Raw genomic sequence first — 25,251 nt, forward strand, 5'->3', positions numbered from 1 at the left:
GCTTTGGGATAATTTTTTTTTTTTTTTTTTTTTTTAAAAAAAATTCTTTCAACTTTATATTACATCAATCACATTTTACTATCACTACAAAAAGAAAAAAAATTCCTCCCCAAAAGAGAAGGGAGGGGGCTGCCAAAGGGGCCTATTTTTCGGCGTTACCCATGACAACATTTGCACTGCAATACTCGCAGTTGTGCTGGAATAGTCTTGACTCATGAAGAAGAAATTCACGTGCCCCCTTTAAACTTGAAAGGACTTCGCCATTTGACTTGTGAAATCCATGTCTCATCGGGCTTCTTGTGACTATTTGTATGGGCTTTGTGAGCTTGTCTATGACGTACACCTTGTTTTTGTTGCAACTACAAAAGAGACCCATCTACGCATGCATGTGCACTGTTCCTACTTCCCATGCGAAAGGATCACATCACATCACATCACATCACATCATCCATAATGCTGCACACTACCATTAAGGCATTAATTTTGATATCCCTTGTCCACGACATAGATATCGATAATATAACATTTTAAGGTATTATCAACTCAAAATTAAGATTAATTTTACCTATGAGTTTAGGTTCAATTATGCATGCGCATATTAATTAATCATTTACACTTGTAATATTTACACAATGTGGGATCCAAATTTTGTACTCACATCATGAAGACCCGATATATATCCTTTAAATAAGGGAATGCAATTTTGACTTTGCCTACAAACCCTAATATCATATCGCACTTTTTAATTAGAGGATGAAGACATTTTAGCCATTTCACAGACTCACGTGTTTCATCAAATATTTGACCTAAGCTCACACATCTAACATCTTATTAAAATTAGCCAACAAATAAACTGAACAATCTATGAAAAGCGCAAACTTAGCTCGATAAAAGTTAATTTGTTTGTCTGTTTCTTCAACAAGTAGTCAAACTCAATCTTTATTTCGAGGCTTGTTTTGTAAGCAAGCTGATCAGCTCAAGGAACTTATCCTGTATAGGAATTCGGTCATCAATATGGGGCTCACGAAGAAGCAATATAATCTGAGTTAAATATTGTAAGTAAGGATTTCCATGGGCTTGAGAGAAACCAACAATTGATCAAACTTAAAAGTAACTATTTTGACACTAAATATTGCAAGTAAACTAATGATAATTATTAATTTAACATTTTATGCTCTTTTTTGAAGCAATTTCTTTTTTTGAATTTTTTAAACTTATGCTCCGTTTGTTTCGACTTAAAATGTTTTTCGTCGTAAAATATTTTCAACGACATCATTTATTAGAAAAAATGATTTTTCTGGAAGTATTTTTCGGCGTTTGCATGGCTTGTACAAAAAATTCACCAATGGTGTAAAGTGGAATTCGGCAACCGTCGCCGGAATCCGGCAAGGTCCGACGCCAGATTCTAGCAAATTGGAATCAGCAGAAATTTTCAAATTCTAGCCTGTTTTGCTGGATTTCGGTGGCAGTTGTTGGATTTCGGCTACCATCGCCGAAATCTGACCAATGCCGCTAGATTTCGACAATCGGATACTAAAATTTGGGGATCTTCGGTGGTAGAGTTGGGTTAAACCAACAAACTCTAGTGCTCGGCGGTGGCGGATTCCCACAAATGTGCGTTTAATAATGAAAAGTTTAAATCCAAAAAACGATTTACGGTTTTGAAAATCGTAAATCGTTTTCTAAAAATTAAAGTAGCTTTTACGGTCAAATTAAAAATAATTTCTATTGACCATTATTTTCGCTCCTACTAAATACCGGAAAATGCATAAAACATTTTACGCAAAAACAAACGGGGCATTATATGGTTTTTATTTTTGAAAGAACAAAGCTAAGATGGGTTTTGAACTTGGATATGATTTGAAATTGAGATCGGATTGGCTAGCTAGTGAAGCAAACCGAGCTAAGTCAAGCTCAAACTAGTTGAATTTTTTACATGCTCAAATTTAATATGTGAATGAACTCAAGTCGAACTCAAGCTGAGTGTAGAAACACCATTAGTTTAATCAAGCAGAATTTTTAGTTATCTAATATTTATTTGGTTTGGTTCGATTATAACTCTAATAAATATCCTAACGAGCCACACCTCCATTAAATTACATGAAAATGTGAGATTTTATAGAATTCACTTACCTCGATCGGTAAGCTGGCGGACTGCCCGAAATTTGTTAGGCAACTGAGAATTACTAAAAATCCAAACATTGCCTTTTGTTGTTAGAACAAATTGATTGTTAGTTTTGTTTAGTTTTTGTTCTTTCATAGAACAATTCCAAGATCCAGTAATTGTGCCCACGAATGTCGGATCCTTGGCTACAAAATACGAGGACCCATGCATAAAGCCTAAAGGTTATCGTTTTGCCACGACACACAGCCGTGTGTTAGGGCGGGAAGCCAGGGGAGTAGCGTGTTTGCCCATTCTACGAGGTCCTACTGATCACGTGCACATCCCATGTGTGCCTGCACACTTTCCTAGTAAAACACAAATCCTGATTGATTCACTATATAGTAGTGATGTACTGACGTAATGGGAAAGGCAGCAAGATATATTATTGCTACATTGTGGAATGTAGCGACGTCCAATTCTTTCTTTGCTCAAATCAATTGGTCTATTATTGGACGCAAATGGATATATATAATGCAAATCAGAATGTCCATGGTTTCATGGAAAATTTGGAGCTGAAAAAGAAAGTTTTAGGACGGTTGAATTGCAATTTGCATGTACCTAAGAGTTCGTTTGATTTTCGTTTGATGATCGCTTGAGTGAGATTGCGACGGTTTGTCGTTTGATCTCACCCGATAATTGCTTAAGTGAGATATTACGAGGGCAAACAAAAACTTTGCTAGACGTTCACTCAATCTTGACATGATTGAGAATATGACAAGAATAGTACGTTCTAAACTCACCCTTTGTAGCCTCAACCAAGAGATCGACCACGTAAGAACAACATATATAAATAGTTCTAATGAAGTATCTATTGAAAATTAAGGATGAGGCGAGATAGTGTCAATCATTTGGTTAATGGAAAAAGATCCTCTTCATTACAAATGGATAATTCTACTCCTCTAATATAAAAGATCGGCTTCTCCCCTTTCAAATGAAATGGAGATAAACCATTTCCTTAGTCAATACGGAAGCTTTAGGTCCATGTATATACAAACAAAAAACTTTATGGCCATGTTTCAAGAGTTTGGCAAATGAAGTATAAGTTGAAGTAACCCCCACGGGGCCCACCGTTGATCTTGATTCTCTAGCAGCACTATGCCGGCTTACAATAATAGATATACTCGATCTATACTAATATTAAGTAGTACTTCAATGTACAATTATTAATTATTTTTAAATTCGATACAGCACTTAAAAAGCATATATGCGTCTTGGTAACGAGTGCGCACGAGCCATCTGCTTTGTAATCCGTTTCCTAGACCTAGATTGACGTGTATCTAGCAAGTTTTGTTTTAGGTTTTGGTGTAATTGGAATGAAAATGAGGTCCCTCATAGGAGAATGTTATTCCTGGCACAAATTACAATATTTCTTCCACTTAATTTTTATTTTCAATGAGATAGTCAAACATTACAAACAACAAAAATAAAAGTACACGACATGCATGTCAAATAAGAGGCCACAAAAATGCTATCGCGAGGATCTTTATCACTGTCAAGGAGCCAAGAAGGAGATCTAATAAGAGATATGGCCCAGTTTTAAATTTGTGGAAAAGTCGTCAGTTAAACTGATGGTAGCGGTTGAGTTATGTGGTGAACAGGAAAGTTTGCACCTTAAAAGAATCTTGATGGCAGTCCAACTCTCAAAGGAGTTGAAGATAGCAAGTATATAAGAAATATAGAAAACTTCACTTATAGTTTTTAATATTTCATTACTTTTTTAATTAGGGTATTTATCTTTAAAAAATATTAATTTAAGATATTTATCTTTCATTATTTTTTTTTGTTTTTGTTTAATTTCAACTTTCCGTTAAAATTTTTTTCTAAATTTTAAGTTGGGTAGTATCTTTGGTATTGAGAAGAGTGGTCGTAAGAGGTAAGGCCATTTTCTTTTTATTTTATTTTTGGAGGCTAAAATCTAGTGTAATGGGGTGTAGGATAGATTTTGTGAGTCTACTCTAAAGGGGAATAATCAAGTGTGTCAGACAACAAAGAAAAAATTGTGAGCTTAATTGGAAAACAAATCGGGGCGGCCCGTGGTGCGCATGGCTGCTGGTGGCGTCGCGTTCTTGACGGCGTGGAGTAGATCGGCAGCCTATGATTAAGAATTTGGTGTTCGTGTTTGAAACCGGCAGAAGTTGGCAGTGCGTCGAACATGAAAAACAAACACTAAAAATTCAGGGTGGCTCGTGGCAGCGCATGAGAAGTCTTCTGGGCATGTAGTCTCCACCGACGAGTAGATCGTCCATCTTTGATCCTAGATCTGGTGTTCACGGCAGAAAAGCACTGACCGAAGCGACGAGTGATGGCCTGGCCTCTGCGTGGAGGGGGTGCTCTCCTGGGAAAAAAACATTGTTTGGTGTATGAGGGCGCGATGGACGTTCCTGGTATACCAAACACAGAAACTTGGTTTTGATACCATGTTAAAAAAAATTGGAGAATTTTGAATAAAATACTATATTTTTGTTTGTCTTAAACTGTGTACAAGAGTGGCCTATTTATAGTTGAATAAATTAATCTATATAAGTAAACTTAAATCGACTTATATAAGGAAACATAAATTGACCTAGACTAGGAAATATAAAGCAGACAATTAATGTAGAGAATAAATCAAACAAGGTAAATTAGACATATACGGTAAATGCCAAAATATATTTTAGCAGGTATTTTTACAAATTCTATTAAATTTTGACCAACACCTAAATCCTTTCAATTTTTTTTCCCCCCTAAAAAAGGAGGGGTATTTTGAGAATTTTAACAAGATTTAACAGAAAATTTTAATGGAGGGTTGAAATTGAAAAAAATTGAAAGATGGATACCCTAAATTGACAGATCAGAGGTTATAAGTGAAGTTTTTCCCTATAAATAATAGAGGCAATTCTCTGATTATTGGTAAGGTAAGGTTTTTAGAAGCTAAAATCAAGGAGAATGTGTGTGTTGCTTAGGCTCATTTAACAGCATGAAGAGCTACTGACAATAACCTCATAGGGTGCCTTTTATCTAGAATTGTTTAGTTTCAATGTTTGTTTAAGATTAATGCCATACATCACCCTATTGTTTTTCTTTTGTTTCTCCAAAACCCCGACTTCCTGGAGAGGGAGCTCTTCAACATGCGGAAAGCCAAACTAAAAAAGGAAAAGAAAAGTTTCAATTTTTGAGGCTACTGACAATAAACTTTCAGTAATATGGTAAAGAACTAGAGGGAAATATGACAGGGAAGAAGGAAATGCATGTAGGTTAAAGAAATGGAGGAAAATGAAGTAAGAAAATGCCCGATAAATTTTGGTTGGGGGGAGAGGAAGAGGGCAAAAGGGAGGAGGATAGGTCATTCTGGATCAGGATCTCCTACAGTTTTAAAGAAATTTGAGATTCTTAATTTTTTTTTTAAATGAAGCCTTTTTTACATCGAAATGATGTGAAAAATACTTCATATTAAAGATATGACATGTTAATAATGAAAAAAAAAATCATTTTGAAATGATTTTTTTTTTCATTGTTAACATGTCATATCCTTAATATATATAGCTAGCATTTTTCACATTATTTCGATATAAAAAACGGCTTGATTTCAAAAAAATTTAAAATTTTCAAATATCTTTAAAATTATAAGAAATCCTATTGGTCCTTTACTTATTGGATGGAAAAGAAGGGGTTGAAAGGGAAATAGTGGGATTCTCATTCCCTTTTTCTCCTGTCACCTTTTTGTTTACCCCCAATATCATTGGTTCCGTTCATGCATCCACAGTTCTCTCTCTCTCTCTCTCTCTCTCTCTCTCTCTCTCTCTCTCTCTCTCTCTCTCTCTCTCTCTCTCTATATATATATATATATATATATATATATATATATATATGTAATTAACCAAACATATCTTGGAAGGAAGGGATTGGGGTTTATTCAGTTCCCATATTTTCCTCTCATGCAATCGAAAGAAAGGTGTTGGGATTAATTCTGTCACTGTCCCAGGAAGGAAGAAGAAGAATAAATAGAATAAAAAATAAAAAGGAAAATTAAGAAAAAGACTGCACGCGGAAGGCGGTATCTGACGCAGACGACAAAGGAATCTCTTGGAGAGCTAGTTGTATACAACTAAATGTTTATACAACTGAATCTAGTCGTATAAATAATAGGGAAAAAGGAAACAAATAATCTAGCTAGTTGTATGAACATTTTTATTTTAAGTTGAAAAAGAAAGGCTAAGTCGTAGATCGTGTTTTGCCACTTGGCTACAAATATTCTTAAGCGTAGATTTTCCTTGGGATATCCTGTAAACACACATATTCCAATAGGGATGACAATGCAGATGTAGTTGATAGTAATATTTACATACGTATAATGCAATTATTATTTTTAGGTAGTTAGATCCGCATTCGCATCATGCGGTTACTATTCGCATTTGCAAGGTTATTGTGGTTATTGCCTACGGTTGTTATTCACTAGTTGCATATAAGGTAATAGGCGTTTTAAGCCTTAAAGTTTGTAATTCATGCTTATAATAAATACAGAAATGCATTATTTATAGTTGAACAATACTATTATTTAGATTACACTTGCTAATCATTTTGCCATGAAATTTTCATCTTATACATTATTTAGTTTCATGTATCATCTATCTATAATTGGTAAATGGAAAAAATATTTGAAATAATAATAAAAGAATAACATATAAGGCAATTAAATAAGAACAAATGAGAAGAGTTTCCTAACAATGAAATCCAACAACATTACAAACGACGTCATTTTAGTGAATATAATTAAATATATATAATATATATTATATATAAAGGGAATGCAGATGCGATTATTAACCCTAAAACTACTATCTATATCTGGATATGTAAATAGTAATTTTTTCTAACCGGATTCACATATGCGAATAACAGTTGCGGGTAATTATTATCTCCACATTTAATTTTATGCCTACATTCCAATAACCAAGCCTTTCTGTTGTCTTCATGGCACACTAATTTAAGAGCTAATTTTTACTGGGCTACACCGTGACTGTGATGCGTGCTTTTTGATGGAATTGATGAATAATGGAGGAATGTAAAAATGGAATGGAAAATATGTTGATAATGAACTCCAATTAATGGCTGGAGACATATCCTAAGTGAATCCACTTAGGGTTGGAAACAAACCACAAGACAAAAGTCTATTTCTTTTCTTTCCTTTCATTAAGGACCAAATGGTCTTTAAATAGAAATACAAATACTATTAATAATTAACTACTATAAACATAAGCAATAACATTTCTATTAACTTAACAACTCTTAAGATAAAGATAGTAAGATAATCTAATTGGAAAGATAAAGATAATATCTCATCACTAATGAGATAGAAATCAACTTGAATTAATCCAAGTATTAGGATTGGAGAAAGATTCCTCTCAATTCTGTCCCCTTGACAGGACACTTGTCCTCAAGGTCGAAATAATTTTGCAGCTTTGCTTTTCTCCTATGGATTTCTTCAAGTACACCTTCTGAGAAGAAGGATAGACCCTTGAATCTCAATGGCAGATGTTGATCTGGGTGTTAGGGAGTCGGCCTTTGACGGCGGAATTCCACACATGGTAGCAATCTCTAGTGGAGAGGTCGGATTTGTGCCGGTTTGGCCAACGGTGATTCTGTGGGGGTTTTGCTGTTGATGTTGGTGCCGGTGGGCGGACTGGGTGTCGTGTGCACTTGTTTGTGTCCTTGATCATAGTTTGGGTAGGCATGGAAAGGTGGTGGTGTTGCAAATGCAGGTGGTACGCCTGATTGCAAAAATTGGGTGGACTTTGGCGATGGAATATGCACCGTGTTGTACCATGAAGTTTCGCCCTTGGTTTTTGGCAAATTCTTGATAACCTCGTGAAAGGAACGTTCTAGTCCTTTGATGGAATTTTGGGAATTTTCCTTATTAGTCTTGCATAGGCCCCCTGAAAAACCCTCATTGAGAGAGCTTGCAATATTCTCCAACGACTTTTCCAAATCATCGAACCGCTTCGTATTCTCTTCGGCAAGCTTTTGAATGGCAAGTTCAAGCTTCCCAATTGAGTCCATGTTGGTCGACATGCTCTGATACCGATTGATGCGTGCTTTCTGATGGAATGGATGATAATGGAGGAATGTGAAAATGGAATGGAAAATATGTTGATAATGAACTCCAATTAATGGCTAGAGACAGATCCAAAGTGAATCCAATTAGGGTTGAAAACAAACCACAAGACAAAAGTCTATTTTTTTCCCTTTCATTAAAGACCAAATGGTCTTTAAATAAAAATAAAAATACTATTGATAATTAACTACTATAAAAATAAGCAATAACATTTCTATTAACTTAACAACTCTTAAGATAAACCAACTAGAAATATAAAGATAATAAGATAATCTAATTGGAAAGATAAAGATAGTATAAAGATAAAGATAATATCTCATCACTAACGAGATAGAGATCGGCTTGAATTAATCCAAGTATTAGGATTTGAAGAAAGACTCCTATCAGACTGGGACAACCATAGTGAATTGGAAGTCACCTAAACAAACGCGACCCAATAATGATCATAAACAAATAAATGGAATACTGCATGGTGCTGAGATGATGGAGAAAACCTCAGGAGAAATATCTGTGCGTACAAAACACTCAACTGAAATGATCATTAACTTTTCCGTTTAAAAGAATTTGACTAGATATATACATTAGTTTTCTTTTCTGGATCAGTAAGAACTTATCGAAAAACTTCAACAAAAAACAAAAAAAGAAAAAATCTACAAACAACCCCTGGTTAAAAATCAAGATCGCGCGCACTTTAATATTATAAAAATTTTGTTTGTATCTGTAATTATATAATTTTATAGCATGTGATTATGATTTTACAGAATTTTATGCTTACCGATTTATAAAAAAAAAAAAGAAAAGAAAAAAATAACAAAAAAAAGAGTTTTATGCTCGTGATCTTTAATTAATGAAACACTGAAATCTTTAGTTAAAAAAAAAAAATCTCCTGTGAGCTTCGACTCCCTAAAGTCCTTACCTCTATGGACTATGAGTAGGCCCTAAGCCAATTAGACCAAATGGAATGGTCCTTATCCAAGTAATTAAATAAACCAAATTCCATTGCATGAGACGACTAACAGGGAAGAAAATTTGAAAGCCATTAAGATTTCCAAGTCTTAGGAAAGGCTATTTGATTTATTATTTTTACCATGACTTCGAGAATCATTATAAAATTAACGAGGAACGTCTTTATCATATCATAACTTTTTTGGATTTTCGTCTTCAGGTAATCGTCAAGAAATTTCTGCTCAACCTCAAGGAACTTATTTCATTAAACTTAATTTAGGAAGGATCGAGGAAGGATAGTTGAAGAAATATTGTCTTATTATAATTTTTTGCCTTTCCAAGATCAATAAAGATGATTTCTCCAACCAAATTTCTTGTTTTTTAATGATATATATATACAGATGGTACATAGTTTATTAAAAAAAGAAGAAGAAGAATTTAACACCTAAAGTTTCTAAAGAAATGGCTTTTCAGTCACTCATTGGGTTGTAAAATATATTCGAACTTCAACCATTGGCTTGACTCATCTTTCTCACCAATGTCATCACCATGCTTGACTGACCTTCCGCGATCCCTCACGACTAACGAGGAGGAATTAAATCTTTATTTATTATTAGGGTTTATACGAAATTCTCTCTCATTCGCTCCTAGCCCCCCAACTTAAGGAATCGTACATATATATTTTCTCGATTATAACTAAGTCTTCTAAGTCAGTGCGTGCTATCATTTTAATATTTAAGAACTTCGTTCGGCCATCATCAATTTCCTTCCTTCTCAGTTCAAGGCTTATATAGCTCACGCATGCGCTCTGGGGTGGAATCAGTTTTTTTTTTTTTTTTTTTTTTTTTTAAATTATTTAAGTCCAAATTAACCTATATAAATAAATAAGCACATAGATGTATATAGTTTCTCCATGTGTCTATTTGCATGTTTTATATAAAATAAAAGTAAAAGTTCTTAAATTTAATTTCATATTAAGTCATAAGTCATAAATGTGTACAAAAGATATTTGTCATAATTACTCATACAACAATTGGCCATAAAGTATAAGAGTAAAAATTAGTCTTATAAGGGGTTAGAAACTATATATTTGATGGGGCTAGAATATAAAAAGTAATATTTTAATCTAAAAGCGTTTTAAAAAAAATTGGGATCGCCGAAGACCTAAGATGGTCTTAGGTTTGCCTCGAGTAATTCTACAAGAAAAAATGTTAGAACTCCTTCTAGTGTCATTTCAGGGTCCTTCTATGCTGACATGGCATCTTTTTTTTTTTTTTTTTTTTTTTTTTACTAAAAAAGGAGAGAAAAATTAAGTTATAGTTTTTTTTATTAAAATAGGGTGCCATATCAGCATAGAAGGACACCAGATCGAAGGAGTTTTAGCATTTCTTTTCAACGAGTTTTTCTTGTATCCATTTAATAGTGATGTGACTTTTTAATTACCATTTCATAAAAAAGAGTCTAATGACAAAAATTACATCATTATTGGATGAAGACTAAAAAAAAAAATAAAAATTTCTAGCAATATTACTCGTCTGCCCTGCATGCACTCCTATTTAAACCAAGCAAACTTTCCCTCTTGATCACCATCATCCCTCCAAGTCTCTCTCCCATTCTCTCTCTCTCTCTCTTCGCTATGGAGTTAACTTCTTCTATGGACTGGAGCTGGTGTCTGTTTGCACTCCCAGCTGTTGTGGAAAGCCAAAACTTGTTCTGTTTGGTTTTCTTTTCTATCTTCATAGCCCTTTTCTCAGTTACCTTTCTAACCTGGGCTTTCTCCACTGGAGGGTTTGCCTGGAAAGATGGCAGGAACCAAATGGGTCAGGTCCCGATTCCTGGACCTAGAGGCCTGCCTCTCTTTGGCAGTTTATTCAGCTTGAGCCAGGGCTTGGCTCATCGAACTCTTGCTCGCATGGCTTCTTCTAGCCGTGCTACCCAGCTCATGGCTTTTAGCTTGGGCTCAACCCCTGCCGTTATCACCTCCGATCCCAAAATTGCTCGTGAAATCTTGACGTCTCCCCATTTCGCCAACCGCCCGATTAAGCAATCTGCTAAGACCCTGATGTTCACCAGGGCCATTGGGTTTGCGCCAAATGGAACATACTGGCGGCTCCTAAGAAGGATTGCATCAGCTCACCTATTTGCGTCAAAGCGCATTGCTGCTCACGAAGCTGGCCGCCAGATTGACTGCGCCACCATGTTGCGTGCCATCGCCAATGAGCAATCACTTCATGGTCTCGTTTCCTTACGAAAGCACCTTCAAGCTGCGGCGCTTAGCAACATTATGGGGACCGTATTTGGAAAAAGATACAACCTCACGTGCGAAAATGCCGAGGCTGAAGAATTGCATGAGATTGTTAGAGAAGGGTTTGAGCTCTTAGGGTCTTTCAACTGGTCTGATTATCTCCCATGGCTCAGCTACTTTTACGACCCTTTTCATATCAACGAGCGCTGCTCAGCTCTTGTCCCTCGTGTCAGAAAGCTTGTAAAGAAAATAATAGATGAGCACCGGCATGTTGGCTCGAGCCGGCTCTCTGATAATTCAGATTTTGTTCATGTTCTACTCTCTTTGGAAGGGGATGAGAAACTTGAAGAAGATGACATGGTGGCTGTCTTATGGGTTTGTATAAAATTTAATTAGAATTATTCTCTTTGTGGGTTTTATTATTTCCTTATTTTTTTTCCTTTGCGCATGCAGGAAATGATCTTCCGTGGTTCTGATACAACTGCACTTTTAACTGAGTGGGTCATGGCCGAGCTGGTTTTGAACAATGATGCGCAAAACAAGCTTCACCATGAGCTTGACTTTCTTGTGGGAAACAAAAATGTCACAGATGCTGATGTGGCTAAATTGCCCTACCTTCAAGCTGTCATAAAAGAAACCCTACGTCTCCACCCACCTGGGCCCCTCCTCTCATGGGCCCGGATGTCCACGTCGGACGTCAACCTCAGTAACGGCATGGTGGTGCCCGCCAACACTACGGCCATGGTTAACATGTGGTCGGTTACCCATGACCCAAAAGTGTGGGAGGACCCTTTGGTGTTCAAGCCAGAGAGGTTCTTGAAGAGTGAAGGGGGTGCTGACGTGGACCCCAGGGGAGGGGACCTCAGGCTTGCACCCTTTGGGGCTGGTCGTAGGGTGTGTCCTGGCAAGAACCTAGGGCTCGTCACTGTAAGCCTTTGGGTGGCTAAGTTGGTGCACCAGTTCAAATGGGTTCAAGACAAGGCTAACCCAGTTGGCCTAACTGAGATCCTGAAGTTGTCTTGTGAGATGAAGAACCCTCTCTTTGCTGTGGCTGTTCCAAGGAATGGGTTTGCTACGACTCAAAAAAATCTGGGTGAAGAATAAAACTGATGGACGACGGTAGATACTATGGCTAGCTCCACATATTGGTTGGTGTAACAGCTAGCAGAATGTTTCAGAGAATGTTCTCTTTGCAACCAAGATACTAAATAATTAAGTTGATGTGTGAAAAGTGTGTGTTTGTTAAAGTTGATGTTATTGTTTGTGAGAAATATAATAATAAATTGAGATTTGATTCTTGTACTACACCATCACAACAACTATACAACAACCCCTTACATGAGAATGGACCTTAGTGTGTGAAACACACCCTCATGTGAGGAGTTGTTGTGCAGTTGTTGTATTGATGTTGTAAATCTAACATTTTCCTAATAAATTTTGAGTAATGTTTCTTACACAACTCTCACACAACTTTTGCACAACTCTAACTACTTTTTGTTATGATCAACCATTGGATTTGTTTTCCAACATGTGGGTCCTAGATATTCAATGGCTGATTTTAAAAGAAAGTTGTTAGAGTTGTGTAAAAGTTGTACAAAAATTGTGTAAGAAACTTTACTCATAAATTTTTGGTTGTCTATTTTGAAAAGTGTGTATATGTTAGTTAGCCCTTGTTAATTAGCGTATGGAAAAACTGTCATGCTAGTTTGTACGTATAACCCCCAACCCAAAAGAAAAGAGTAAACAAAAAGCCTATATATATATATATATGTTAATCTTGACTTTTTTCTGTACAATTACGTATAGGGTTCATTTGAAAGTTGAAACGGTATATTAGTTCCATTTAGCCCCTTTTGCAGGTTGATATAAAAATTTGCTTCTAGCTTGAATAATACAAAAACCTAGGGCAACATCATGATCTCTCAAGATTATCGAAGAAATAAAATCCTTTAGCTGCCCGCACGTGTGCAAACCAAGACGCATAGACAGATTATCCATTGGGATCTATATTATGGCTAACATAATCTATTGACTTGCTGACAAATATGAATTAGATTTGTAATCTTTGCATACTGATTACAGATTATTGGAGGTAATATAATATATATGTTTATCGATAGTCCCAATATAATAATATATATAGTCCCATATTATATATGCATATACGCAAAGCTCATAGAAAACTTAGCTAGGTAGACGTGTCACTTCAAGGAATTGCCACAGGAATGTGGACCTAATTACATGGGTCACCGACGATGAGGAGTTCAATACGTTTCCTTTATAATTAAGCTCTAGCTATCAACCACCGTGTTGATCACTAAATGCACCAGAAAAAAAGGTTGGTACTTCTATTAGAAATGATCTAATTTTGTTTATCTCATGTCCAAGATAATAATAGTTGTTTAGCTAATGTTGTTTATCTCGCATCTGAATAACAATTATAATGGAAAAATGTGACTTGCACATCTCTTGTGCATAATTTTGTACACAGATTACTCAATTGATTTTCAATTAAAATTAATAGGGGAGGAAATAGATGAGAGGTGTGCAAAAGAGAAAAAGAAAAAAAACAAAAAAGCGTAGATAACACTATTGATCATATCGTTATATATAAGGCTGTCAATGAACTAATTAAACCATACATAAGCAGTTCGAGTTCAACTTATATAAACTCGACTCAAATTGGTTCATTTCTTTAAACGAACCAAGCTTCCAGAAATTTAAGCTGGTTTAATTATTAAATAAGTCAAATTCGAATAAACTTAGTTTGACTTGCCTAAGCTCTCGTATAACTTTATTTTCATTATTTTAATGAGAATATGATCTTAAGTATAAACAGAATTCTCTTTTATAAATAATATGATAGGTATAGCTTGAATCCTTGTGATTATGACTCTTAATATAATGTGTATGAGGGGGTGGTTTATATTGTTAAACATACATATAGACTTGAGATTGGATCATTTAATATTCAAGATAAGATTATAAGATATAATATAGATAAGCCATTTCATGATACAAAAACCAGTACAATAGAAGGGGGTAGTAATAGATCTTTTTAAATGGAAAACTACGCATACCCCCATCAAGCTAACATCACATTGTCATATTAGAAACTCCTACAATTTTAAAGAAATCGTAGATTCTCAAATTACAAATTTTGGCCGTTTCTAAGCATCGAAACGTTTGTAAAATGCCATATTTTACATTTGAGAATTTAATATATTTTCATGAAGTTCTTCCTCTTTATGTTGTAAAAAATTTTGATCCAAAAATTATCTTTTGGTTTTCTGAAAAACAAGTCTGTACAAAAGTGAAGAATAAGCTTTTTGGGAGGAAAATTCTTTCTAACTGCCTCGATAACATGCCTCATTTTTAAAATGTGATATTTTCTAAGTGCTTCGATGCCTAAAAAGGGCCTAGATTCTATAATTTGAGAATCTACAATTTCTTTAAAATTGGAGGGGATCCTAATCCCACATTGTCAATGCATGTCCCCCCATACTATATATTAATTGAGCCAATGTCCCCTAAATTACAAAAAAAAAAAAAAAAAAATGTCAATGTCTCGCAAGGGCAACATAAAGTGTAATGAATTAGAAAAAAAATGTTAGCCACATCTAGCCTATTACCTCAAAAAGGCTAGTCAATTTTGAAGTTTCTCTAGAATCTCTTATAAAGTACAGTTTCACCTAATAATTATGTAACTTGAGACTTATCACTCATGGCTATCTTTATATCTACTATATGTGAGTTACTCCTTATCTTCCCAATGTGGAACATAAGTGTTACAAAAAGACAAAAATAACCTTAAAAATTTGTGAATAAGACAAAAATCTTTATAAATTCGAAAAAAAAAACTAGAAATATATATATATATATATATATATATATATATATTTAAAAAAAAAAAAAAGAAAAAAAGAGAAAAAAGATCATGAGGTGCCACTTCCTTTTGTTTTTGTTTTTGTTTTTGTTTTTTTTCTTTTTTTTTCTCTAATTTTTTTTTAGAATTTTTATAAAGGTTCTTTTTATCATTGAGGAACATTGCAATTTTTGATAATTACTGAGAGACATTCAATCAGAAATTTGAGGAGGGCCGTTGACAATAAAATAAGAGAAATGATACTGGTACACATATTTTACAACAATGTTACAACAGCTTACGTGGAAAGTGAGTTTAAACCTTTTTTTTCGTTTTTTGAATTTGAATATCACAGTAGCCTTTTCGTCAAAACCGGTTGGGGGGAAATGAAAAATTCCATTTCCCCCAAAGCTGAACGAACGCACCCCCCTCTCTCTCTCTGAATTCTCTCCGTACAGTCCCCGTCCCCAGCCCCTCCGCCCGTCGGAAACCGCCGGCCCCAGCCCCGCTCTTTCTCCCGCCGGATCTGCCTCCCCCAGCCCCGCTCTCTCTCCTGCCGGATCTGCCGCCCCCAGCCCCGCTCTCTCTCCGGCCGGATCTGCCTCCCCCAGCCCCGCTCTCTCTCCCGCCGGATCTGCCCCCCCAGCCCCGCGGTCTCTCCCGCCGGATCTGCCGCCCCCAGCCCCGCGGTCTCTCCCGCCGGATCTGCCGCCCCCAGCCCCGCGGTCTCTCCCGCCGGATCTGCCGCCCCCAGCCCCGCTCTCTCTCCCGCCGGATCTGCCGCCCCCAGCCCCGCTCTCTCTCCCGCCGGATCTGCCTGCTTCGTCCGTCGGAAACCGCCGCCCGCAGCCCCTCTCTCTCTCCCGCCGGATCTGCCTGCTCCGTCCGTCGGAAACCGCCGGCCCCATCCCCTCTCTCAGTGGCCGGATCTGCCTGCTCCGTCCGTCGGAAACCGCCGCCCCCAGCCCCTCTCTCCCCAGCTCCCTCCGTCTACTTTTGGTTGATTGCTCCGATCTGGTAAGTATATCTGAGCGTTACCTCTCCCTTTTGTAATTTCCATTACTCATCTGCCTGATTACTGATTAACTGCTTCAAAGATTTTTAGATGTATGTTTATATAACATTAGCAAAGGTATGTTAAAAGAAAATAAATGATGGTCAGTTATAATTTCATTCGAAAATTTTCTTCGTGACTAGTAATAACGTACAAGCGGCTGTATCAAATGCCTTCAACAATACAACGACGTCCAGACCCAATAATTTCTTCTTTTGTTACCTCCATTTGCTTTCATTTTGACCAAAAATGGGTCCCTGTGATGTTCCAAGGACCAAGAATAGCGACAAATAACAAAGTCAATCATCAATCATCATGTTCATTGTTCATTTCTCTGACGCTTGAGCTTCAATGTGCTGGCCTGCTTCTTCGAGAGACAAAACCTCCTGCATGAGGGAGCTTAGCTTCGCAACATTCTCTTGATGAATGTGGGAAGGAACCTTTTCTCTGTAGCCAGAAACATTCATCATCTTTGACAGCTTGTCATGTTGCCTGCAAGATTAAAAAAAAAAAAAAAAAAAACTAACCAATCAGCAGGTTAGAACTGGCAGGGTACTTAAAAGATCAAATATTTAGATCCACGTAGTATTATCCATGCTCCGAGATAATACGTTCCATTTTCTGAATAACACCTATTTCTAGGAACGCAATACCCGATTGATTACAGAGTAAACAACAAAAAATTCTCACAACACTCCAAGACGTACCAATAGAAAAACAATCCATTGCCTTTTGTTTATTTGGGTTTGTATGGTTTATTGTTGGCCCATTTGGAAATCATATTTAGGGAGTGGAAACTGGAAAGTTTCAAAAGCTGGAGATGTGTATAATCAATTCAGAAATCTTACTATTTTTAATTTTTATTTGAGAAATCATTTGGAAAATCAATTCATTGTTGGCCTTTTTACCTTCCCTTTTTGGTGGTTTTTTTTTTTTACATGACAATGGATCCGTTTAAGCTGGTAACCCTACTCAATCCAACAGTGCAAATTTAATGGTTTAGCTGAATTTTGAGTTTTTTTGTCCCTACCCGATTATAAACTCTTGATTTCTGTAATCCTGAACTGAGCTCAACCCTATTATGAATTCATGTTGAATGTAAATTAGCTTCCTAAATATCTAGTAATTCAACATAGGTGCATGCTTAGGATCTATCAACAATGTTCTTAGAACCCGTTTATGTAAGGCTCTTAAAGCTTCAAGATAATGCCGTTCAGCGGGATCCGAAAAAGGAGGGGGCTATATCTTGCTTGAATGGTCTAAGATTGGGCTTTTGAATGGGCTATATCTTGCTTGAATATGGTTTCATTTACAGGTAGGCATAACTTTTGCAGCACGTAAATATGATCTTAATTCTGCAGTACCTTTCCAAACATCAGATATCTTGAATCTCCAATCTGTAGTGAAAAATTCAGTTCCCATATGATTTTGATCGTAGCTGGCAGGCTTTAATGTTCCCTTGCAAGAGATGACTGATTACATCTTTAAATTATCTTACTAGTTGTTGATAAGATTGATTATAAACTCGGTAATCATGTGTAAGATGAGAAAAGTTAGCTTAAACTAGTGTAAAGTGGGAGAATTTCTTTTCCTGTGGGTATCCATGCAACCCTTCTCTCTCTCTGACACACAGTCACACAAATCTAATTTGTACTAAAATGAGAAAAGTTAGCTTAAACTAGTGTAAAGTGGGAGAATAATAAAATATCTTTTCCTGTGGGTATCCATGCAACCCTTCTCTCTCTCTGACACACACAGTCACACAAATCTAATTTGTACTATGCTACTGCAGTTAGTGAAATATGGCTCTTTTCTACCATGGCCTTAGCCAAGCAGAACTTGCACTACGGCACATGTCCTGGGCATTGCTCTTGCTAAGTTTGTCATCCGGCCCAGATCACCCTGAATCCCTGATGTTGCAGCAAATACAAACCCATCCTCATTTAATACAAACCCATCCTCCTGTTTGCCCATTTAATACAAACCCATCCTCCTGTTTGCCCATTATAGGCCATGTTAGTTTGTACTTTTGTCTTGTTTTTGTGTTTTGCTTTCACTATAAATACCCTAACAAATAATTAAAAATGAATATTTTGATAAAACATTTTTTATTGTAAGAATATTTTGATAAGGGCAAGATTATTATTATTATTGTTATTTTTTTTTTTTTTTGTGTAGGCCCGAAAAAATGTCAGTAAATAGTGATGCGTCAATACCCCATCCATTATGTTACTGTGGAGTGCATGCACGTTTAAGGTACTCATGGACTAGTGACAACCCCGGAAGAAAGTGGTACGGTTGTATAAAGTATAAGGTAATTTTCAAATAAATTATTTGTGCTTTATGTTTTCCTTAGTAATTTATGACATTTACTATTATATTTTAACGCAGAAAGATGGGGATTGTGATTTTTTTATGTGGGCTGATAACCGAATGACTTCTTATGAGAAGAGATTGGAGGAACATATGAGAGACATAGAGGAAGGGAGACGGGCTGATATTGAGAAAGTTGAGAAGATGACAATGGCCAATATTGACAGACTTGAGAAACTAATTGAAACAAGACACAACGAACAATATGAGAGACTTCGGTTGGAGTTTGGTCTTAATAGAAAGATGTTTTGGGCAGCAGTAGTTGTAATCATTTTGGGCATTGTAATTTATTTTAGTAGTTATAGCAGTTCTGAAGTTAGCTACTTGATGTTAGAATGAAAGATGAAAACATTATTAGGTTAAAAATTGTCATTGTCAAATATTTTATGTTCTTATTAGTTTCAGAATAGAAGTGGTTGAAGGAAACCTTACTTTTGCCACTTGGATTTCCTCATATATTATGATTGACACGTCTATTTAAATGCTATTTAACATCTCTTTTCTATAGTAGTAGATATGTAAGTGCATTAGCAACTTTAAATCTGAAGGAGGAGAATTATTTCCACCAAACAAGAATTATTTCCACCAAAAAACAACTAAGGATGATGATTTTGACCAAAGACAAAAGTGCTTGGATGGTGATTGGTCTTTTCCTGATTTCTCTTACCATACATTTTCTTCAACAAACAACAGAAAATGGGGCATCCTATTTTGCCACTAATTTCCACGTTTCTATCCACCTTTTGTAGCAGACAAAGCTCTATTTTCATTCATACAAGCAAAGGCTCATCAGTTAAAGAGAACCATAAAGTGACAAAAGTGGGTCACATAAATTCATATAAAAGCTTCTCTACAACAAACCCTCCCCAATTAGACTTGCTCCTCTGCAATTTAGAAGCTGGATTCTATCATAGGAACTGACCCACCAGCTGCCACAATTTGTTGCTCAAGCTGCAATCATTTTTGAAAAACAATAAATACAAGCAATAGCTATTCAAACATGAAATCTGGATTTATAATATGGACCGGTACTGATATATATATATTTCGTCCACTTTTAGGAGTGAACCTCACACCTTTGTCCACAGAACCAATTTTCATACCATTAATATTGGAAGTAACTTCAATTGCCCCTCTAAACTTAAATGAATCATCTCCAACTTTTGAAAGCTCCAAGCAGGTGTTTCTTTGGGACTTTCTCATAGAAGAGCATAATGGATTCCCAGCAAATGGACTCATGCTTTCACTGTGCATTCCATCCATATCACAGGTGCTGACATTAGTGAATCGAGGTGGACTCTGCAAAAATGCACCCAATGATGCTGCTTCAACTTCCTCACTAGTTTCACTGGAGGGAACTTGCAGCAAGCCCATCACTATATTTGCAAACAACTAATGCGTATCCTGATTTCTAAAAATGCTTAATGACTTGAGCATTCTCCATTCAGATTTCTAATCAACACAGAACCAGTTATCTTCAATCTAATGAACACATGAAATTGTCGCTCCAAATCCTATCAGTATAACAATTAATTAAGTCCTACAGCATATTCTCCACATATTCTGCTACAACCACGAACACAAGTCTTACAACAATGTATCTCAAATCAGGAGAGAAGCCAATACTATGTGTCAACAACAGGCATCCACATTTCTAACATTTCAACTCCCACTCCCTTAAAAGGATGTAAACAGAAACTATAACACCTTCTAGACATCCAAAAATCACGAGTAGCACAGACCTTCTGACCTCCACACCAGCATATATGGCTCATGGTTGCCGAAAGAATCAATGCATATGCCTGAAACAAAATATTGGAATCAAGAGATTAGTTTAGCGCCACATATGATTCTTGTATTGACACAGCCAGAGCCATTTGAACTACATTTTTCATTAATCAAATTCTCACAAACCATTAAATTCTAGATTGATCAGCTCATTAATCAAATTCTCACAAACCATATAATTTATATCTAAATATAAACTATTTAGATATTAAGATATAATATATTGGATGGGATTATATATATAGCAAACTAAACAACAATTATGGAAAATCAAAGAACAATAAGAACGGAAAATTACCTGAAAGAATCAATATAAGTAGATACTGTACTGACATCAAGAATTCTGGTTCATGTACACGCTGAGCTCCAGAGATTATCTCCTCAGCTAAGGGAGAAGGAACAGAACAAATTAAGATCAATTACCCAAAAAAAAAAAAAAAATAGATCAAGTAAACAATAAGCAGGGAATTTCAACACGCACAGCACATTCTACTATTTTCCAAAAAATTACATGCACGTACCCTTGTTGACACAGGTACCTCAGGGCAATCATACAACACACCATATAACATATTACATAGAAAAGATAATAAATAGGCATCCAAGGATATGGGAATAAACATGTACATACCAAGTTTGATGAACAAAACAGATATGACCCCTAAAATATGCTCATTTGATTTAACTGCGAGAGGCATATGATTTTTAAGCAAAAACAGTACCAACTTGCTCGCTGCCTTGATAACAGCCGAGCCTTTAAAAGAAGTAAAAACCTTCTCAAGATAATCTTGAGCACATCTCCTAACCTGCATTGAAGCAATCAAAATATCAATAAACCACTTATTAACTTGCTTTAAAATTTTCTACAAACGATCATTGCACTAATTAATCAACATATTCCGCATTCTATACACATAAACTGTCCATTGGTGCAAACCTTGCTGCAGCACCCAAAACCTGCAATCACCCAAGACAATCGTCAACTACAAACAAACAAATTTAAATAAAAACTAATATAAATGATCTAGTTGCGGTGCACAGAAGGCAATATTATGAACACAAACCTTTGTCCATGTATCTGTTGTAAAGCTCAATCAATTGGGTGTAGTTCGTATCTGAAAACCCACTGTATATTCAAAATCAACCAACCAAAATGTAAAGAAAAAAAAAATAACATAAAAAAGAAAATAGCATACACCATCCAAAATTGACCTACATCTCTTTAGCTAGTACACAACATATATGAACATCATATAAGAACCAAAAAAAAAAATTACAATAAAATAAAATAGAGTCGTCAATATTTTCCAGTACATCCAGGAGTCCATTAGCTCCATTACAACTCCATCACAAATACCATTAACTATCATATTGGCCTCAAGGTGGAAGTAAACCATTCATCAGAAGACGTATAGTTGACCGCATAGCATCAGTAATTGTCGGCAGGACACTTATATGGTTGAGTGCGGCATAGACTTGATTGAAGATGGGCCGCACATGCATTTCAATTGCCGGATCAGTTGGAATTATGGAATTAAAAACGTCTGTCATCCAAGCAATTATTTCGGCTGGGTTGGTATTGAAACAATAGGGTAAAAGCCAGAACAACTGGAGTAATACTTCTTGACTCAAAGGCAGAGGATCCATAGTCAAGACCCACCGTATATCAACCTGAAAATCAACGTTAATATTCAGACATCTAAATTGGATGCATTTTAATAACCATCAAAAATATCAATTGATTTACCTTGGAGCATAGCCAATTCACAATTGACACATCACGCATTTGTAAGGCTGTACTGAAAGCCTCTTGGTATTTGTGTTGGCTTATCAATGTAGATAACAAATTTATGGGGTCCATTGACAAATTCACCTGATACACACATAATTCGTTTCCCTTATTGTACGCATATGAATGAATGCCAACACAAAATTTGAAAAACGCAAATTATACCTGAGAAAGAATAGAATGATGGTGACCACTGAAAGTGTGAGCAACTGTCGATGACGAAGCGACAGAATCCTGCAAAAACAGACATTGAATAAGTACGTGAAATATCAAATAATTGTCAAAAACCAATTAATAAATAAAGAGATGTTGGCTAATCACCTGAGTACTATGATCGCGAGCTGCAGAAGGCACAGAAGGCAATGGAGATTGACTAGTGTTGTCTTGATTTTCCGTTGATTTGGAGGCCTACAATTAAAAAATGGTTTATGCAATGTGGAGAAGTACACATGTTTTTTAAGTAAGTAAAATGTGGACAGAAGTAATAAAAAAAATAAATAATAAATAATAAATTCACTAACTTGATTTTTTCGTTTCTTCGTTTTATCATTGTTGTTTCTTGGTGGCTTGCTCGATGCTTTGGATTTCTTCACCGCTGTTTCTATAACAGACACCTTTCTCTTTGTTCGTGGTCTCCCTTTACAGTCAATCTTCACAGGACTAAGCACATTTTTGCAGCTAGAAGATGCGACAGTAGCTGAAATGCTGCCAAAAGATTGATTTTCGCAACGCCACAACTCTTTTAATTGATCAATTTTTTCCATTAGTTCCATGCAACGTTTCTCCGTGTTTACCGACGTGAGCGACAGTAATTCTTCCAAATTGTTTCTCACTTTGTCATGTATTTGGGCATGTGGATTATCACTAATGGCATCATAACTACTCTTAACCTTCGAGTACTCTCGCTTAATATCTTTCCTCCATCTGTCAAGAACATATCTTTGTGGCAGAGTTGTCACTTTCTTTGTCCGTAACACGGAAAGCGAATGCCTACATAGGATGCCTTTTACTTCAAACATTGCACATGTGCACTTCACTTCGAGTTCATTTTCATTGAAGTAAACAAGAAATGTCTTTTCTATTAAGTGATCTCCAACTGCAACATATTCAACAACTTCGAAGGTAGAAATCGCACCTTCACTTTTGAGAAGAGCGTTATTACAAGACATCATTTTCACAAATTGCTCATGTATTTCTTTGAACTTCGCATTTGTGTAAACAACTTGAAACTGTTTCTCTAATTGCAAGGCACTTATACATGGGATTGTGCGATTGAAAGAATCGAAATCAGCACGTGCCTCACTCTCGACCATTCTCCTTAAAGCGTTATCATATTCATCAACAAATTCTTTCAATGTGGTTCGTGAGTGCACGTAACCATCAAAAAATGCGTTCATACTTTCACTTCGCTGTGTAGTACTCATTCCCGCCCAAAACGTATCTTTCATGTATGCCGGCACCCAAAATGTCTTATCCATATATAACCCATTCAACCATGCATTATCATGAAGATTATACTTCTCCAGAAGATCTTTCCAATTTTCCTCATATTCTTCACATGTTTGAGAGTCATACAAACATTTATTAATGGCACCCTTAATGCCATCAAAATTAGCATGTGATCCAAACTTTTCAGGCAATTTTTTTAAAATGTGCCACATACAATATCTATGACGACTTTCAGGAAAAACAATAGCGATTGCATTTTTCATAGCTCTATCCTGGTCTGTCATAATTGCTTTAGGGGCTTGACCATTCATGCACTCCAACCAACATTTAAACAACCACACAAATGTGTCTGTATCCTCTCTTGAAATTAGTCCTGCCCCCAAAAGTATAGATTGACCATGATGATTCACTCCTACAAAAGGAGCAAATGGCATGTCATATTTATTGGTCAAATACGTTGTGTCAAACGTAATAACATCTCCAAAAAAATCATACGCTGCCCTACTCCGTGCATCAGCCCAAAAAACATTTCTTAACCTACAATCATCGTCCACATCTATTACGTAGTAGAAGCCACTATTCTGCTTTTGCATTCTTCTGAAGTAATCACAAAGTGCTTGAGCACCACCTTTACCAAGATTGAGTTCTCTTGCCTTGTTAATATAATTCCGACAATCTCTCTCTCCAAAGGAAAGATTCTCAAACCCTCCACTTTCAACAACTAATGAATTGAAATTTTTACACAAACGTATTCCTGCTCTGTCATTTAGCTCAAGTCTTCTTTTCGCAGCGTCACTAATTTTCTTATTGCTTCTAAAAAATCTCGCCTTGCCCGGGCTTAACGAATGATTATGCATCAACTCAACTTTACTCAAAAACCACGTTCCATCATCACATAAATTTGCACAAATCTTAGCACCACACCCTGTTTTATTTGAAATTGGAATTGGCTTCGAACAATCACTTGTTTTAGGTCGCTCTGCACCTCCACGAGTACATATAAGCATTACGTAACCTTTTATACCCTTCTTTTTTCTCGAGCTTCTCTGCGCTATACCAAACCCAGCTTGCTTAGCATACTTCCTATAATAAGAGCAGACTTCGTCTAATGAACTAAATGTCATTGATTCTTTCGGCTCTTCAACTTTCTCATCATCCTTTAACACCACAGGTAGTACCACATTTTCTTCCTCATCATTCAACTCTTCATCAGAAATAAATGTCATTAAATCCTTCGACTTCTCAAATTTTTCACCCATATCTATCCAAAAAAGTATACAAAATGTGTTTATAAAAAAGCCTAGAATAATAATAAAGAAAAAACTATAACTCAAACAAAAGTGAAAAAACTAACCATTTTGACGGTCATCTTGATGGGTTAGATCATCGTCAAATTCACCCTCATTATCCAATCGTGAACTTGAAGAGTCCATTTAGAAAAGTGCTATATTAAAAAGTAATATAAGTTAATTGAATGAAAAAACTAAA

General features: G+C 36.1%; 3 protein-coding genes and 1 long non-coding RNA gene across 4 annotated transcripts; 2 read left to right on the forward strand and 2 right to left on the reverse strand.

Annotated features, from left to right (window-relative positions):
* The first annotated feature begins 10,776 nt into the window (after nt 1-10,776).
* LOC133866704 (cytochrome P450 78A7-like) lies at nt 10,777-12,743 on the forward strand. Its single transcript, XM_062303320.1, has 2 exons — nt 10,777-11,820; nt 11,899-12,743. Exons 1-2 carry the CDS (start codon nt 10,837-10,839, stop codon nt 12,547-12,549), a joined length of 1,635 nt encoding a protein of 544 aa, XP_062159304.1. The 5' UTR covers nt 10,777-10,836; the 3' UTR covers nt 12,550-12,743.
* Nucleotides 12,744-18,546: 5,803 nt separating this feature from the next.
* Nucleotides 18,547-19,229, forward strand: LOC133865497 (uncharacterized). The gene is made up of 2 exons (XM_062301920.1): nt 18,547-18,678; nt 18,756-19,229. The coding sequence occupies exons 1-2, from the start codon at nt 18,553-18,555 to the stop codon at nt 19,074-19,076; spliced, it is 447 nt and encodes a 148-aa protein (XP_062157904.1). The 5' UTR covers nt 18,547-18,552; the 3' UTR covers nt 19,077-19,229.
* Nucleotides 19,230-22,479: 3,250 nt separating this feature from the next.
* On the reverse strand, nt 22,480-22,969 carry LOC133865624 (uncharacterized). Its single transcript, XR_009899787.1, has 3 exons — nt 22,836-22,969; nt 22,636-22,722; nt 22,480-22,548 (listed from the first exon to the last, which is right to left on the reverse strand). It is a non-coding gene; the product is annotated as an uncharacterized LOC133865624 (long non-coding RNA).
* LOC133866082 (protein FAR-RED IMPAIRED RESPONSE 1-like) lies at nt 22,967-25,196 on the reverse strand. Its single transcript, XM_062302643.1, has 4 exons — nt 25,118-25,196; nt 24,006-25,024; nt 23,109-23,909; nt 22,967-23,011 (listed from the first exon to the last, which is right to left on the reverse strand). The coding sequence occupies exons 1-4, from the start codon at nt 25,194-25,196 to the stop codon at nt 22,967-22,969; spliced, it is 1,944 nt and encodes a 647-aa protein (XP_062158627.1).
* Between the last annotated feature and the right edge of the window lie 55 nt (nt 25,197-25,251).

This window comes from Alnus glutinosa, chromosome 4 (assembly GCF_958979055.1).
Source record: "Alnus glutinosa chromosome 4, dhAlnGlut1.1, whole genome shotgun sequence".
Classification (NCBI taxonomy): Eukaryota; Viridiplantae; Streptophyta; class Magnoliopsida; order Fagales; family Betulaceae; genus Alnus; species Alnus glutinosa.

Excerpts from the sequence above, each read along its gene's own strand:
- LOC133866704 (XM_062303320.1), top strand. The coding sequence starts at position 10,837 with ATGGAGTTAACTTCTTCTATGGACTGGAGCTGGTGTCTGTTTGCACTC. Across the intron at positions 11,821-11,898 it reads ACATGGTGGCTGTCTTATGG|GAAATGATCTTCCGTGGTTC; the intron begins GTTTGTATAAAA and ends TTGCGCATGCAG.
- LOC133865497 (XM_062301920.1), top strand. The coding sequence starts at position 18,553 with ATGTCAGTAAATAGTGATGCGTCAATACCCCATCCATTATGTTACTGT. Across the intron at positions 18,679-18,755 it reads ACGGTTGTATAAAGTATAAG|AAAGATGGGGATTGTGATTT; the intron begins GTAATTTTCAAA and ends ATTTTAACGCAG.
- LOC133866082 (XM_062302643.1), bottom strand. The coding sequence starts at position 25,196 with ATGGACTCTTCAAGTTCACGATTGGATAATGAGGGTGAATTTGACGAT. Across the intron at positions 23,910-24,005 it reads TGAAAAATGCAATCGCTATT|GGTGCCATTAATAAATGTTT; the intron begins GTTTTTCCTGAA and ends GATGGCATTAAG. Across the intron at positions 23,012-23,108 it reads AATTACTGTCGCTCACGTCG|CTACTGTCGCATCTTCTAGC; the intron begins GTAAACACGGAG and ends GCAGCATTTCAG.